The 13,618-nt window shown below is 35.0% G+C and overlaps 1 protein-coding gene and 1 long non-coding RNA gene across 19 annotated transcripts in view; one reads left to right on the forward strand and one right to left on the reverse strand.

Moving 5' to 3' along the window:
* CAMK2D (calcium/calmodulin dependent protein kinase II delta) overlaps positions 1-13,618 on the forward strand; it is a 316,173-nt gene that overhangs the window by 220,415 nt on the left and 82,140 nt on the right. For 10 of the 17 annotated variants that reach the window (XM_019829018.3, XM_019829023.3, XM_019829026.3 and 7 more), the window contains exons 5-6: positions 3,075-3,140; positions 6,247-6,319. In XM_019829018.3, the coding sequence (XP_019684577.1) occupies positions 3,075-3,140; positions 6,247-6,319 (139 nt within the window). Of the gene's footprint in view, positions 1-3,074; positions 3,141-6,246; positions 6,320-7,265; positions 7,339-13,618 lie in introns of all 17 variants that reach the window. The other 7 variants (XM_019829019.3, XM_019829030.3, XM_019829022.3 and 4 more) reach the window with 1 other exon arrangement.
* LOC123384975 overlaps positions 1-13,618 on the reverse strand; it is a 36,069-nt gene that overhangs the window by 13,258 nt on the left and 9,193 nt on the right. For both annotated transcript variants that reach the window (XR_006596847.1, XR_006596848.1), the window contains exon 3: positions 621-758. This is a non-coding gene — a long non-coding RNA (uncharacterized LOC123384975). The remainder of the gene's footprint in view (positions 1-620; positions 759-13,618) is intronic.

Genomic DNA, 13,618 nt, shown 5'->3' on the forward strand with positions numbered 1-13,618 from the left:
GACGCCCCAAATTTTCAATCTGTAACTACTGCTTAATTTTGCACTCCATTAAACAATAATGTCAGTATAGAAATATGTTAAAATTAGAAAATTCAATAGTTTATCTTCAAGGCAACATGTTCTATTAGAACTCCATCTTTACCTTCCCATTTATCATACATACAACAGAAATGATAAAAATGGTTTCATTTGCACAAGGATGTTTTTAAATAATGGGAACAATGAATGTTAGAAAATGAGAAAGAGTGCTGTCAGAGATGCTTAATTCAAAATAAAACTCTACCCCTTAAACTTCTTTAACAGCTAGAATGGTTCATTGGAAATTACTAGAATGCTAGGCCCTAAGTGTTTTTAATAGTCTTCTTTAAATAAAAACACCTTAAGAAATAAAACCTATTGCCATATATGAATTTTAATGTTTTTTTTTCCTTTTTAAGTGTGTGTAAAGTCCAGACTTAGAGTAGATGAATAGCATGGTTTTCTGACTTGTTAATTCATTTAATCATTACTTCAGTACTCCTTAATTGAATAAATATTTGGGGTTAGAAAAAAGATCAGTAAGTTATGAATCCTAGTGATTTAAGATATGACAATTCTCTTGGAATATATACTATACTTACGGAGCTTCTCCTGGAATACACAGTATATTTAAGGAGCTACTATAAGCAGCAATATCATTGATGTCAATAAGCTTTTTAATCGACATTTGGTAACATTTCACAAACCACACTTGTTTGTAATGCAGATTTTCTAGGTACCTGTGGTCAAAAAAAAGATAAATATGGTTATATATCATATTTACCTACTCATATTCATTCAAAGGAAGAAATCCTACAAAACTGTTATTATAGGGATGATAATGGTTTGTTGGAAGTATCATCTGTCTGTTATTTAATTATTTTGTATTATAATTTATGTGATTGCATTATTATTGTAATTCTAACTGGGGAAAAAACCTAGGTGAGCTATTAAATGAAATCACATGTACATGTAACCATGGTTTTCAGAACAAGCCCATATGAAGCTTTAAATAATTTTAGATGCACGTTTTATTTGTAAAAACAATAGGACTGAAAATAGTGACTCTAGCATTAAAGGACTTATAAATATCCAGAATGCAATGGAGAGGAGTCAAAGTTGCATAAGCTTTCAGACATGTTAAAAGTCTTTAGTATTATATCTTTTCCGTTAGGAAAGGAAAATCCAAAAGGAAATAGTAACTAGTGATCTCTGGAACATGTTATCATTTGGTGAAAATAATAAATGGTGATCTCTGGAACATGTTATCATTTGGTATTATTTCAGAACTTATTAAAGCAAGTGAAAACCAGAAAGAAAAAAGAGCTATCTGAAGAGCAAATTTATTTCTCCTTCCATAATGTACACACCAAGATTTATAACTTTACCCAGTGCTTTTTCAAATCACTCATGCCTTCTAAACTTCTGGGAAGATTGACAGTGTAATTATTGGAATGGCTATGTTGTGTGGTGATTGAGAGCAGGAACTATGGAATGGATGGCCTGCCTGTGCCACTTATATCTGTATAATCTTAGGCAAGTTACTTCTCTGTACCTTCATTTTCTCATCGGTAAACTGAGCTAGTGGTAAAACCCATCGCAGACAATAATTACAAGGATTTATGAGTTAATATGCTTAGTACACTGTGTAGCACATGGTAACCAAACGTTATCTATTACAAGGTTAAACTCCAAAGTTGAAATTTAAAATCAAGCCATATCCTAATAGATTAGGAAATGGCTGAGACATGAGAAAATGGTTCACGTCACTAATAATCAAGAAATATTAACGTGAGATAACTTTTTCTAACTTCTTTTTTTAATTGGGAAAAAACTGTCGGTACCTTCATGATGTTTGCGTAGGGGTGGGTAACAACCACTTTGGAAGGCAGTTGGCCTGGACTCATACACACATATGCATATGTCTATTTATTAAATAGGGAAAAGACTTCTTACACAAAATGGTGCCCATGACCTTAAGTGAAATGAAAAAACAGAAGTAGCCTAATAATTTACCTATATTGCATGATTCTACTTTTGTGAGGGAAAAAAAATGTTTTCTTTGTGTTTGCAAGGGGACAAGTATATTTAAAGATACACAGAAAATTGAAAGGATATACATAAAGTTAAAATTAGTTTTTTTCCAGAGGGTGGAATTGGGGTTGAGGGACAAGGGGGTACTTGGTACACTTCCATATTTTTAAAATTTGCTAAAAAAAATCACATTAAAAACATATATTTGAGGGGGGAGCCTAAGCCAGAAAATCACTGGTTAGGGAATTCTAGCCCCAGAACAACAGTCTTTTGGACCTGGAGAAGAAATGGATCCGAAAGATAGTTACATTTACGTATATACAGAGCATTGGTTTGAATGTACTTTGTAGAGTAACTAAATCCAGTTGCTGAGTTATGGGAAACTCTTCACTTAAAGATGGCTGACAGATATGACTTCTTAGTTGGCAAGAGATCAAGTTGCCAAAATCCCTAAGTCTGTGTTGACTGGCAAATACATGGAGCATAAAGGAAATTGGGGTGCTTTACAAAGAAAATCTAGCACTCAGCCCAAAAGCAATATGTATTTTAGAAGGCCACCTCTAGCCCATAAAGTCATGTGTACTGCAGTCTAAAAAGCAAGCCCGTTCAGAGAGATGCAGACTACAAATGCATACTCTATAGCCTTGAGTAGTAAGTGTCTTCTCTTATTGTTCAGAAAATATTTTTAAACTGTTCACCACACTTCATCAGACCTTAGTTAATATTGGGAGAATTAAAATGAAGAGTTTCATAGAGATTATTTGTGGAAGAGATATCTCTGAATATGGTTTTGGTATACAGAAAATTGTGTCCTCAGGATCTAGTGATACAAAGATATGTAGAAAAGATGGAAATGTTTAGATTAGTATAGATTGTTATGAAAACTGTAATGTAGTGTCTTAAAATCCTTTGTTTTGATAATTTTCAAAACAATCTGAAAAAAATTCTATATGAACATGGTGCAAGTCTATTGATGCTTATTATTATTATTTTTAATGACAATATCTTGATTATCTTTACAGAGTTACTGGAGGTGAACTGTTTGAAGACATAGTGGCGAGAGAATATTACAGTGAAGCTGATGCCAGGTAAGTGACTTGCCCTGAGCAAGATACAAGACTCAACATTCAAATGACACTTGCTCAATATATCTCTTTATAAATATATCATAACCCTTAGTATTTATGAGACTCTCATAAAACCATCTTGGACTTCTTCTCATAAATGAGTCCCTCTTAATTGCTATTTGTCTCTCTTAATGTTTCCAAAATAATTGGTTTGGGGAAAAAATAGAATCTGGTCTAAATTTTGTCATTATCTAGCATCTACAGTTAGTCTTTTAAAAATGAATAATAAAATATACACTGTACTGGGAATGACTTCTGCTAAAGAGATGTACTCTTTTAGCAAAGTTAAGAGATAAAAGATTAAGATCTTCTAGTCTCTAGATCCTGAGCTGCCCATGATGGTAGTCCCTAGTGTCACATGGCTATTTTAATTTCAATCCGTCAAAATTAAAGTTAAATAAAAAATTTAGTTTCTCAGTTGTACTAGCTACATTTTGAATGCTTAATAGCCTTAAGTGCTACTGACTACCAGTTGAAGATAGCAGATATAGAACATTTCCATCATCATAGACCATTCCACTGAACAGCCCATGTCTAATCAGAGAACATAAAAAGAAATAGACTACAAAAGCCCAAGTGGTCTCCTTAAAGCATTTATTAGCTGTTTAACTCTTTGGAAATTCCAGGATAGCTTTTGGAACTCTCATATGAAAAATATTTATTCAGGTATTTCAGAGGGTTCAATATTTCCCAATCTTGTTAATTGTCGTCATCTTTAACAGTGGCTATACTGTACATTTTCTCTCATTTGAAACTTCCTAGGCTGCACAAAGGCAACCTTTTTGAAGTAACATTAATTTACTTGCCTAGGTACTACTTAGACTGTATCATGTTAGTTTTCCTTGGTGTTTCTTTACGCATATTCAGTAGTTGGCACTTATTTTGAAAACTCTAGCCTTGAGCAATTGACTCTATATTAGCCATGTAAATGAGATATTCTGAAAATTCAGTTACTTATTGTCTGCCCCCATTCTCTAATGCTGTCAGAGCTTCCTAACGCTTACTAATCCCACAGTAGCCTGCCCTCAGCAGATAGTCAGCTGATAGCCGATTCCCTCCCCATCCCTTCAAAGCAGCACATGCATACACATGCTCACTTGCAAATCTCTAATTAATCTTGGTTTAATGCCAGTTTATGACATTCTGTGAACCTTATCTGTACATGACTACATGCTAATTTTTTAATGGAATTTTTACTGCCAAAGTCAAATAGAAACTTCCATGTCCCTTATACTATGATGAGTGAATCACCACTTGCTCAGTTTATCCCATTTCTTACATTCGGCCCCTGAAAAGAGGCTTCAGAGCAGCCTCGCAATTAGCTATTTGCCCACTTGCCCAAAGAGAGTAGTAATTTTAACTAAGGTAGTAAACAAGTTAGGGAATTACATTTATTTTGCTATTTAAAGTTATGTAAAACAGGTTTTATGTTTGAAAGATATTGGTTGAAATTAAAATAGAAACTGTTTTCACTATTGAAGAACCCTACAGATAATAGGGTAGACCCTATAAGTTGGATCATTTTATATGCATGTTTCTATTAAGTTTTGGATTTTACTATAAGTTAATTTTTAGGATAGGTCCTACAACAAAATCAAGGAGAAGGAACAAATCTTCCCACGTACAAACATAAAGAAAAAGTCTTTCCTTACTAGTCCTCAAGAACTTAAGAATTGAATCCATTCTCACTAGCAAAAAATGATGTAATTCATTTAATTTGAATTATTGTTTACTTCTTTATTTTGCATTATTCATTAAACCTGATGACTTACACCTGCGGTTGAAGAGAAAGTGAAATATTTCTAAAAAGTAATACAAAGTGAAGGGAAAAAATTCATAGGATTTAAAAAATAATTACCAACACACACTCAAATAACTTTTATAGTCAAAAAGTAAACGATGTTTAGCCCCTTTTTAGCCCCTTTAATGGTACTCTTTATAGAGTTAGCATTGGAAAATCATAACCACAGTCATGTTTTTTTTACATTCACATTGTAAGAAATCAGATGGTGATTACTTTTTATAATTCAAGGATTTACTTTGGAGTAATACTATTTTGTACATTAAGTGGTTGAAATGTCCTTATTAAAATGTTTGTTAGTGAATATACCTCTATACATAACCTGTATTTGAATTGCACAGTAAATTTGTACAAAATACATCAGTGTGATCTCTATTATTTTATGTCAGATGACAGTTCATGGGACCTTACAGGTGCCAATCAATGATTTATCCCCTTTAATTTAATTAGCAATATGTTTGACATCAGCGAGCCTTTAATAAGAATAGTATAAATTGTACTTTTTGACATTGTATAAGCAAAAGTTTTCCTTCACTGAGGTGTATGGAAATGTATCTAACAAGTACTAGTGTTCCAGGGTATTAAAAAGTTTTTTTTTTTTTTTTCGTAAGTTCCTAGCCCTTCTCCGGAGTATGCCTCTCCTGAAGAGGGATTTATTTTATGTCGTGGGTTTACTTGAAATTTTCCCTCTGTTATTGAGACTTGCATTGGTTTTCCTCTTAACATATTCTACAAGAAGCACCAGTTCTAAGTCAAAATGATAAATGTGTCCCTCCATTTTTTTAACCCTCGTTTCACCTGCCACTTCATCTGTGTTTACCCTCTTGTTTCAACACCTATGTTTAATTGTGACCTCAGATTTTAAACAGTTTAGATGTGTATGAGAAATACTCATAAATTTTATATTGCTAAAGGAATTTCCCAGAGCATTATGGGAATACTTATGAATTTTTCTCCTTGAATATGGAAATTTTGACTTCTGTATACAAGTGATTTAATATGTACACTTGCAATGAAAAAAACACACAGCTCAAATTGTTTTGTCTGAACATGTCACAAACTCTATGTTGGATGTCATTTTTGTTAGAACCAGAATTAGCTTTATTCAGCGTTATTAAATTCCAATGTAAAGCTAAAAATATGTTGTGAAAATATAATTTTTGTTTGTTTGTTTGTTTCGTTTTAACTTTCATTTTATTTTGTATTCAATGTGATTATGTACCTTTAAAATGTTCTCCCTTCCATTCTGCCCTTGTATCTTTACAGTCATTGTATACAGCAGATTCTAGAAAGTGTAAATCATTGTCACCTAAATGGCATAGTTCACAGGGACCTGAAGGTCAGTATATGGAGTCCATAAATCTGAATCAAAGGAGGTTTTTTTGTTTGTTTGTTTTATTTCTGGGGAAAGGGCAGAGGGTGGGTATTTAAAATGGTTCCCTTGCCTTTCCCAATTTTTCCCTAAAATGACTACATGATGAAATGATAATGCATGATGCCTCTTTCAGTTTGCTCATCTACAGGCTAAATATACATCATAGCAGAAAGGAAAGGACAATATTAAAAACACAACCTGTTAAGTTTCCAAGCAGTAAACTACCAGAGGCGGTTTGGGGGCAGGCTTTCCTGAAATGTCCAGCATTCACCTGGAGATAAACTTGGCCTGTGATGTATGTCCGCCTGTAGATTTAAACACCACTTCTGTTCTGAGACCATGGGTTGCTGTAGCAAAACAACTGGCTACACATTGCTCCATTTGAGTCTGATGAACCCTCAGGCAAGAGGTAATAATTGCCAGCTAAATTAAAGCACAAGAAGTTAATGATTTATCAAAAATTCATTACGTATCCTAATTTCACCTTAATGGTGCCTTGACTGCTAATGTGACAGCCTTTGGAATGATACTGAAAAATGGGAGGGAATAGGGAAGCAGTTTTTTTATATGGGGTGGAGGTGGACCACGACAGCTATAAAATGTTTACTTGCATTCCAGTTCTTTTCCTACAAGAATTTAGAACTAGGAAATGAGCTCCTGAATTAAAATATTTTTAAGAAGGGTTTTGTCCTCAAACACGTGGATCCACATTTTCTCTCACATCTGGCAAGATCCTGATTGCGCTGAGGTAGTAGTCACTCTACTTGAGCAATATGTTTACATTACTGAAGGTGGTAAAATACAACCCAGTTGTCTGCTGGTTTTGCACTGTAACCCAGTCTCTCTGAGGGTATACAGACAGTGAGTGTAAGCTTGGAACTAACACACGCCCCCTGGTGTTTGCATGCAGTCATTGCATTCAGCAGATCCTGGAGGCTGTGCTACACTGCCATCAGATGGGCGTAGTCCATCGGGACCTGAAGGTGAGTAATGCTGTTGGAGAAGATAAACCACCACACAATTCCTAATGACTGTTCAGCTGCAATTATGCCTGTAAAGGCAAAAATATGAGCAAGAAAGTTGTGTGGACTCATTCCAACACATTACGAAAACACATTCCCTTACCACAGTCTCGCTTATTTCATCTCTTCTCTGATACACACTTGAGACTTACATAAATCCCATTTCATCCCGAGAAATAATGTCCTACCATTAACAATAAATAGGTTGCTGTATTTCTTTCCTCCTAAGAATATAGCACGTAATGTGACTTTGAGTATGATTGATGGTCTCTTCTTCAGTCTGAACTCATTCTGTGGACATTGATCAAACATACTATTTTAGAGTCATACTGTGTATACCTAATATAATGTAAATAGTTATGAAAATTATAAAGAGAGTAGAGATAAAGTCATTGAATAGGTTTTTGGCCCAAGTGATTGGTGCTAAAGGACCTCCGTTTTGGGCTCTGAAGTCTCTTTCCCTCAATAGTAGTTCCAGGAATTCTGAGGACATTGAGGCTTTCTGGCTCCTTGTTTATTTACATTCCTAAGTACTAAGATACTAGTGCCTTTTAAAACAGATAGGAAAAAGGTCAAACAGATTTAATGTCAAATAATATTTATGTAACCTGTATATGGACTCATACTTTTAAGACTTCACTCAGTTTCTGATACCAGTGAGGATGAGAAATGTTCAGATCACTTAGAAATTAAACAGTTCAGGGGGAGGCTTCTCTTTCATCCAGTCTCTGTCCCCTTCTGTCAGCACTCTAGTTTCACTTATGGAATTTCAGGGATCTAGTGAAGGCCTAGAAATTTAAGTGAAAGCACTGGGTGGGCAAAATAGCAAATTGTGAGCACTATGCGGTTGTCATTCTTTGTTTCAAGCCTCAGCCACTTCCAGGCATTAGTACAATTGTGGCCAAGTAATGTAGAATGTCAACTGTGTGTGTTCAGTGGGAGGACCTGGGCTGGTTTCTCACTTGCAGACTTCCCTAGTTACGATACATTGGTAAATCCGTAGTTACCATTCATTTAGTATGCTCTAGAAGAATATATCTCTAAGGATCCACAACGAGTTACTTGAAGATGTGATGGGTAAGCAAAGTATCACCTTAGTCTCTCAGATCTTCCTTCAATTTCAATTTGAGTCTGAGAGCTTTAAATGTCAAAAGCAAAGGTATGGTTAAGGGCATTTTCTTTTGGAGAGCCAAGATGGGACTGTGTGCATCTGCTAACACTTTACCAAATGTACCCATCAGGATTAAGGAAAAACAATATGTTCCTTTGAAAATTCATATCTTTGGCAATCACCTCAAGAATTCCCTATCAGACATGTAGAGAAAGTCTCCGTTTTGTTACTCCTCCGAGCTCTCACTGTACTACTGTCCTAAGTGAATATACATGAGCATACACATTTATTTGTACAATTTTATCAGATACTCAATTTAATACATTATCATTTGAAATATTTTGCTCTATGTTATGTAATTATAAGTATACTCTAAAAGCCAAGGTTGAAAAAATGTTAATTCTCTTACATGACCTTAAAATCTATCTTGTGGGGTCATGATATGGGCTTCTGTAAGTGTTCCAACTCAGCTGAGCTCTTCAAAGACTGGAGCTTTAATCAGAGATGGCAGTGGGTCTAGGTTGTGGGCTGTGCAAAAATATATTTTCTGACATAGGAGTTAAATTCACTAGTTAAAAACTCAGGCAGGGGGCACCTGGGTGGCTCAGTCGGCTGAGCGTCTGACTTCGCCTGAGGTCATGATCTCGTGGTTCATGGGTTCGAGCCCCGAGTCGGGCTCTGTGCTAACAGCTCAGAGCCTGGAGCCTGTTTCAGATTCTGTGTCTCCCTCTCTCTCTGTTCCTCCCCTGCTCGTGCTCTCTCTCAGAAATAAAGATGAAAAAAAAAAAATGAAAAACTCAGGCAGGTGATTTTTAAGGAGGCCTGATACCAAAGGAAATAACCTGCACATCACTCAACAAAATGTTTTTGTTCTCCATCCTTATTTTGATTTTGGGAGAGGATAGGAGTATGCTTTGTGTAGAGCTTGTTATAATTTTTGGGATTATCTTGGTTTCTGTCAAATTCCTGACTTGAATAGATTTCAGTTGAGTCTAGTTTTCAGGGCATGTTTCAGTAGGCCATTTCATAACATGATAAGAGAGTTCATAACATACTAAAAGAATATATTAGAGGAAGTTTATACACACACCCTGAGTGTGCTAAATCTCTGATTTTGTTTTATGTCTTTTATATCTACATGTATACTTTATCTGCTAAGTATACTGCTTGTAATAGTATATTTGCCAATACATAAAATTGAAAGAGATAGGTAAAATTTTTTATTATCAGGCTTTAAACAAAAATTTGCCCTCCTATTCTTAGGTCATATATTTTTGTTTCCATATCTTGATTCATTTGTTAATTCATATATAATACAGATGTTTGACGCACAGTTTAATTTGTCCATATCAGTGAGAGAAAAACACAGAAAGTGTTCTGTTTTCCATCATTATTAAAAGCACCTACAAGGGGCGCCTGGGTGGCGCAGTCGGTTAAGTGTCCGACTTCAGCCAGGTCACGATCTCACAGTCCGTGAGTTCGAGCCCCGCGTCGGGCTCTGGGCTGATGGCTCAGAGCCTGGAGCCTGTTTCCGATTCTGTGTCTCCCTCTCTCTCTGCCCCTCCCCCGTTCATGCTCTGTCTCTCTCTGTCCCAAAAATAAATAAACGTTGAAAAAAAAAAAATTTAAAAAAATAAAAAAAAAAAAAAATAAAATAAAAGCACCTACAAGCATATGAGTACTGTACAATTTGTTTGTAAGCCCATCCTCGAACAATAGCTATATTACTGTAATACCTATAATATCTACTTATAATACTACCTATAATACTTCACAGTACCTAATATAGGACTTCATACCTAGTAAATACTTGTGGCATATGCTTTCAATTTAGGAATGAATGAAACTCAGTGAAAAGCACATTTACAATATAAAAAACATCATTGAATAAAATAGCTTTTGTGGATGTTAATTAATATTGAATAAAGAGGATAAATATATCCTCTTTGATACGGTCATAACATAAAGATCATTATCTAAATAACTGCCACTCTTGGGAGCTTCTTAGACAGTGGAATCCACCAGATGGAAAACTATAAGGATCTAGAGACAAGGCTGAGGCATAGCAGACAATTAGAGGATGTCCTCAAACAAGCAGTAGAATAAGGTTCCATGTGGTGGGATATTAGCATAAAGGAAGCACATCAGTCAGAGCCAGACAGTATCCAGTGGATACACAAGCCTTTTGTCTAATGTGCAGCCAGTGTCAAACCTAAGCAATATTAAGGAGTATCTACCAGTGGTGACATAATTATAGTACTATAGTTGAATATGACTCTCATCTTTGGGAGAATTTGGATCAAGGTGAGATGTTAGTAATAAAAATGATAATAGCTGCCATTTATCAGGCATTTACCATGTACCCTAAACTATGATATCATATGAATCTTAACAGCTTTATGAAGAAGGCGCTTTGATATTCCCCATGTTGCGTAAAGAGAGCTTTAGCAACCACTAGTGAAAGAACTTACTCATGGTCGCTCAGCTAGTGAGATATGATTTGTGCCCAAGCATTTTGTTTCCAGTGTCTGCAGACTTAATTGCTACCATTTCTCAGTTCGTTAGTTGGATAAATCAAAAACTTTACAGAGGCCGAAAAATAGGTCAAACGATGATGGGAAAGTAATTTCACCGTCAACAGTAAGAATTGGAGAAATGATTTTAAGATTTGTGAATCAAATGATTAAAATGATTCTGCCTATGGATGTTCCAGAAATACACAAAATCTGTATCATTAGGAATAAGAGAATAAGTTACTTTTTAAGATATAATATGGAGTGGAAGGGGACAATATAATTTGCCAATAGATTGGTGTCCAAAGTATAAATTTCTTATTCAGGAAATCAGTAAAGTGGCATTGGTCCCAGCCTTGGGAAAATGAGGCATAGAGAAGAACGATATGCATTTGCCACATGTAATTTAGGCCACATCAGACAATCAGTTTGAAGTACCTAAAAATAGACTGTTTACAAAGAATGGATTGCTATAACTCAGTGTTGAGTGTTTGTGAACTGAGGATTGAAAAGTCAGGTATAAAGAGAGAGGAACAAACATTCATCAAACATGTCTTGAGTACCTGTTGAGGCACTGTCATAACTCCGGGCATAAATTACAGAGCAAACTAAGAACAAACCTTATGTGGATAGAACCTATAGGCCACTGAATAAAGATCATTTTAAAATATCTATCAGGGCTGTTCCTCCCAGAAAGAAGGATATACATCACATGAATACTGCACCCTGAAAAGCATTAGGTTAAAAAGGTCACAGTAACAAATCACAGCTCTTGAGGTCACAAGAAGTAGAGGGATATCAAACCAGATGTGTTCTCTCATGTAAGAGCCTGAAGAGTAAAGTTTCTGTGAATCAGTTAACAGAAGTCAAAGGAGGCAGCTCTATAGCTGCGTTTTATCATATAACTGTATTTCACACAAAGGGGTAAGATTTCTTCAGTTCAAAGTACAGCAGAAATGGTTACCAAACTACTTCATGAACACCAATCTGGTTAGAAGACTTCATATACACACAATAATCTCTTAGCAGCACATCAATACCTGTAAACTGGCTTAGCAGAGAATGAGCTACCTCCTGAAAAACAATGTTATTTAATGGAAAAGTCATTAGGTCAATAGATGGAGAAAGAGAGGGAAGAAGAGAGAGAGGAATAGAATAGGTTTTTAATGAAGGTAATAATTCTGGAGATTTGGGGGCACTTGAAAACTTTTATAGGAATAAAATTAAATTTAAAACCAGAAAAGAAAGAAATTAATTTTCTGGAGGACTATGACATGCAATAAATCCTCTTTAGCAATAGATATTTCAAATTGTGAATGTCTGTTTTGAATAATTATAAAATCACAATTATTCCACTTTTCTCAGAAGCATACTTAAATACAAGTTTAACAAACTTATCATTTGTGTATAATGTGTGTCGAGGTGCTTTAGAAACTACGTAAGTGATAAATTCCATAATTCATTAGTCATTCTGGTGTCTCTTTATTGAACCTGACAACTGTGTGTCAAGCCATAGAGAAACAGTAGGTGATTGACACAGTCCCACTGTGGTCACCCTCACTTCTTTCAGTCTACCTGAAAATATGTGCTAATGATGTAGAAGTAAATAAAAAAAAAACAGGAATGGAAAACAGACAATTCTAAGGAACTTGCTCCATATATGCATGGTTATACAAATAATACTTCCTAATCACAGACTTACAGCACATGTGTCAGCTGAAAACTCCCTGTGCTAACTACATAAATTCAGGCATCCATTCCATATAAAAATAAAAACAAAAGTCACTTGTACCATGTGCACAAAAGAACTTCTACCATGTTCATGAGTGAGATTGGTATTCAAGCTTTGCAATTCATGCAAACTTTCACTTAGTTTATTTCTAGGAGCTTTGTTCACACCTTCTTTGGCAAAGGAAAAGTGACTGAAAACACACCAAAGCACAGAATGCTTATCTTCATGTTGAAATAATTGATACACTTCAATAGAGGAAAGAAATCTAAAAAGACAATTTCAGTTCCTGAAAACTAATATGCAGAGAAATGTAAGAATTAAATAATAATGGAATAATGAAACTAATAACTAGCTGTTTTTATAATATTCATAAAGGAAAGAGCTATAAAAAAAAGTAAAGCACACATGATGTTGCTGCACATATATAGTCCTAGTATTTGAGTTTTATTGGCTAGGTTTATTGGCTGTGATATGACTGATGCTGAAGATGGTCACCACTTTTGCCAAATCAGTTCCTTCATAAAGATCACATTAATTTAGAAATTCTCATATGTTTGTGATATTTTTGAGAAGCAAGATTGAAAATATGTCTCATAAGTTCTCCCCCTTGTCTTATTTGGATATGGTAGTAAATATTTTTGAGTATTTCAGATTCTTTTGCAACTAGCTACTTAGTGGACTGTCTATAGCAATGGTATAAAACTTTCCCATTTTTAATCCATTGGAGGAATTCCCTCAGTCTCACATCTTTAAAAGAAGCAATCAGAAAGCTGGCTTCAAGTCCTCCATCTTTTTTGATGTCTCTACCTCATTTAGACACTGAGGAGTTTGAGTCATTTTATCTTCTATGCCAGTCTCTGTCCTAAAAGTGATTCCAGCAACTTG

This window comes from Felis catus, chromosome B1, assembly GCF_018350175.1.
Source record: "Felis catus isolate Fca126 chromosome B1, F.catus_Fca126_mat1.0, whole genome shotgun sequence".
NCBI lineage: Eukaryota > Metazoa > Chordata > Mammalia > Carnivora > Felidae > Felis > Felis catus.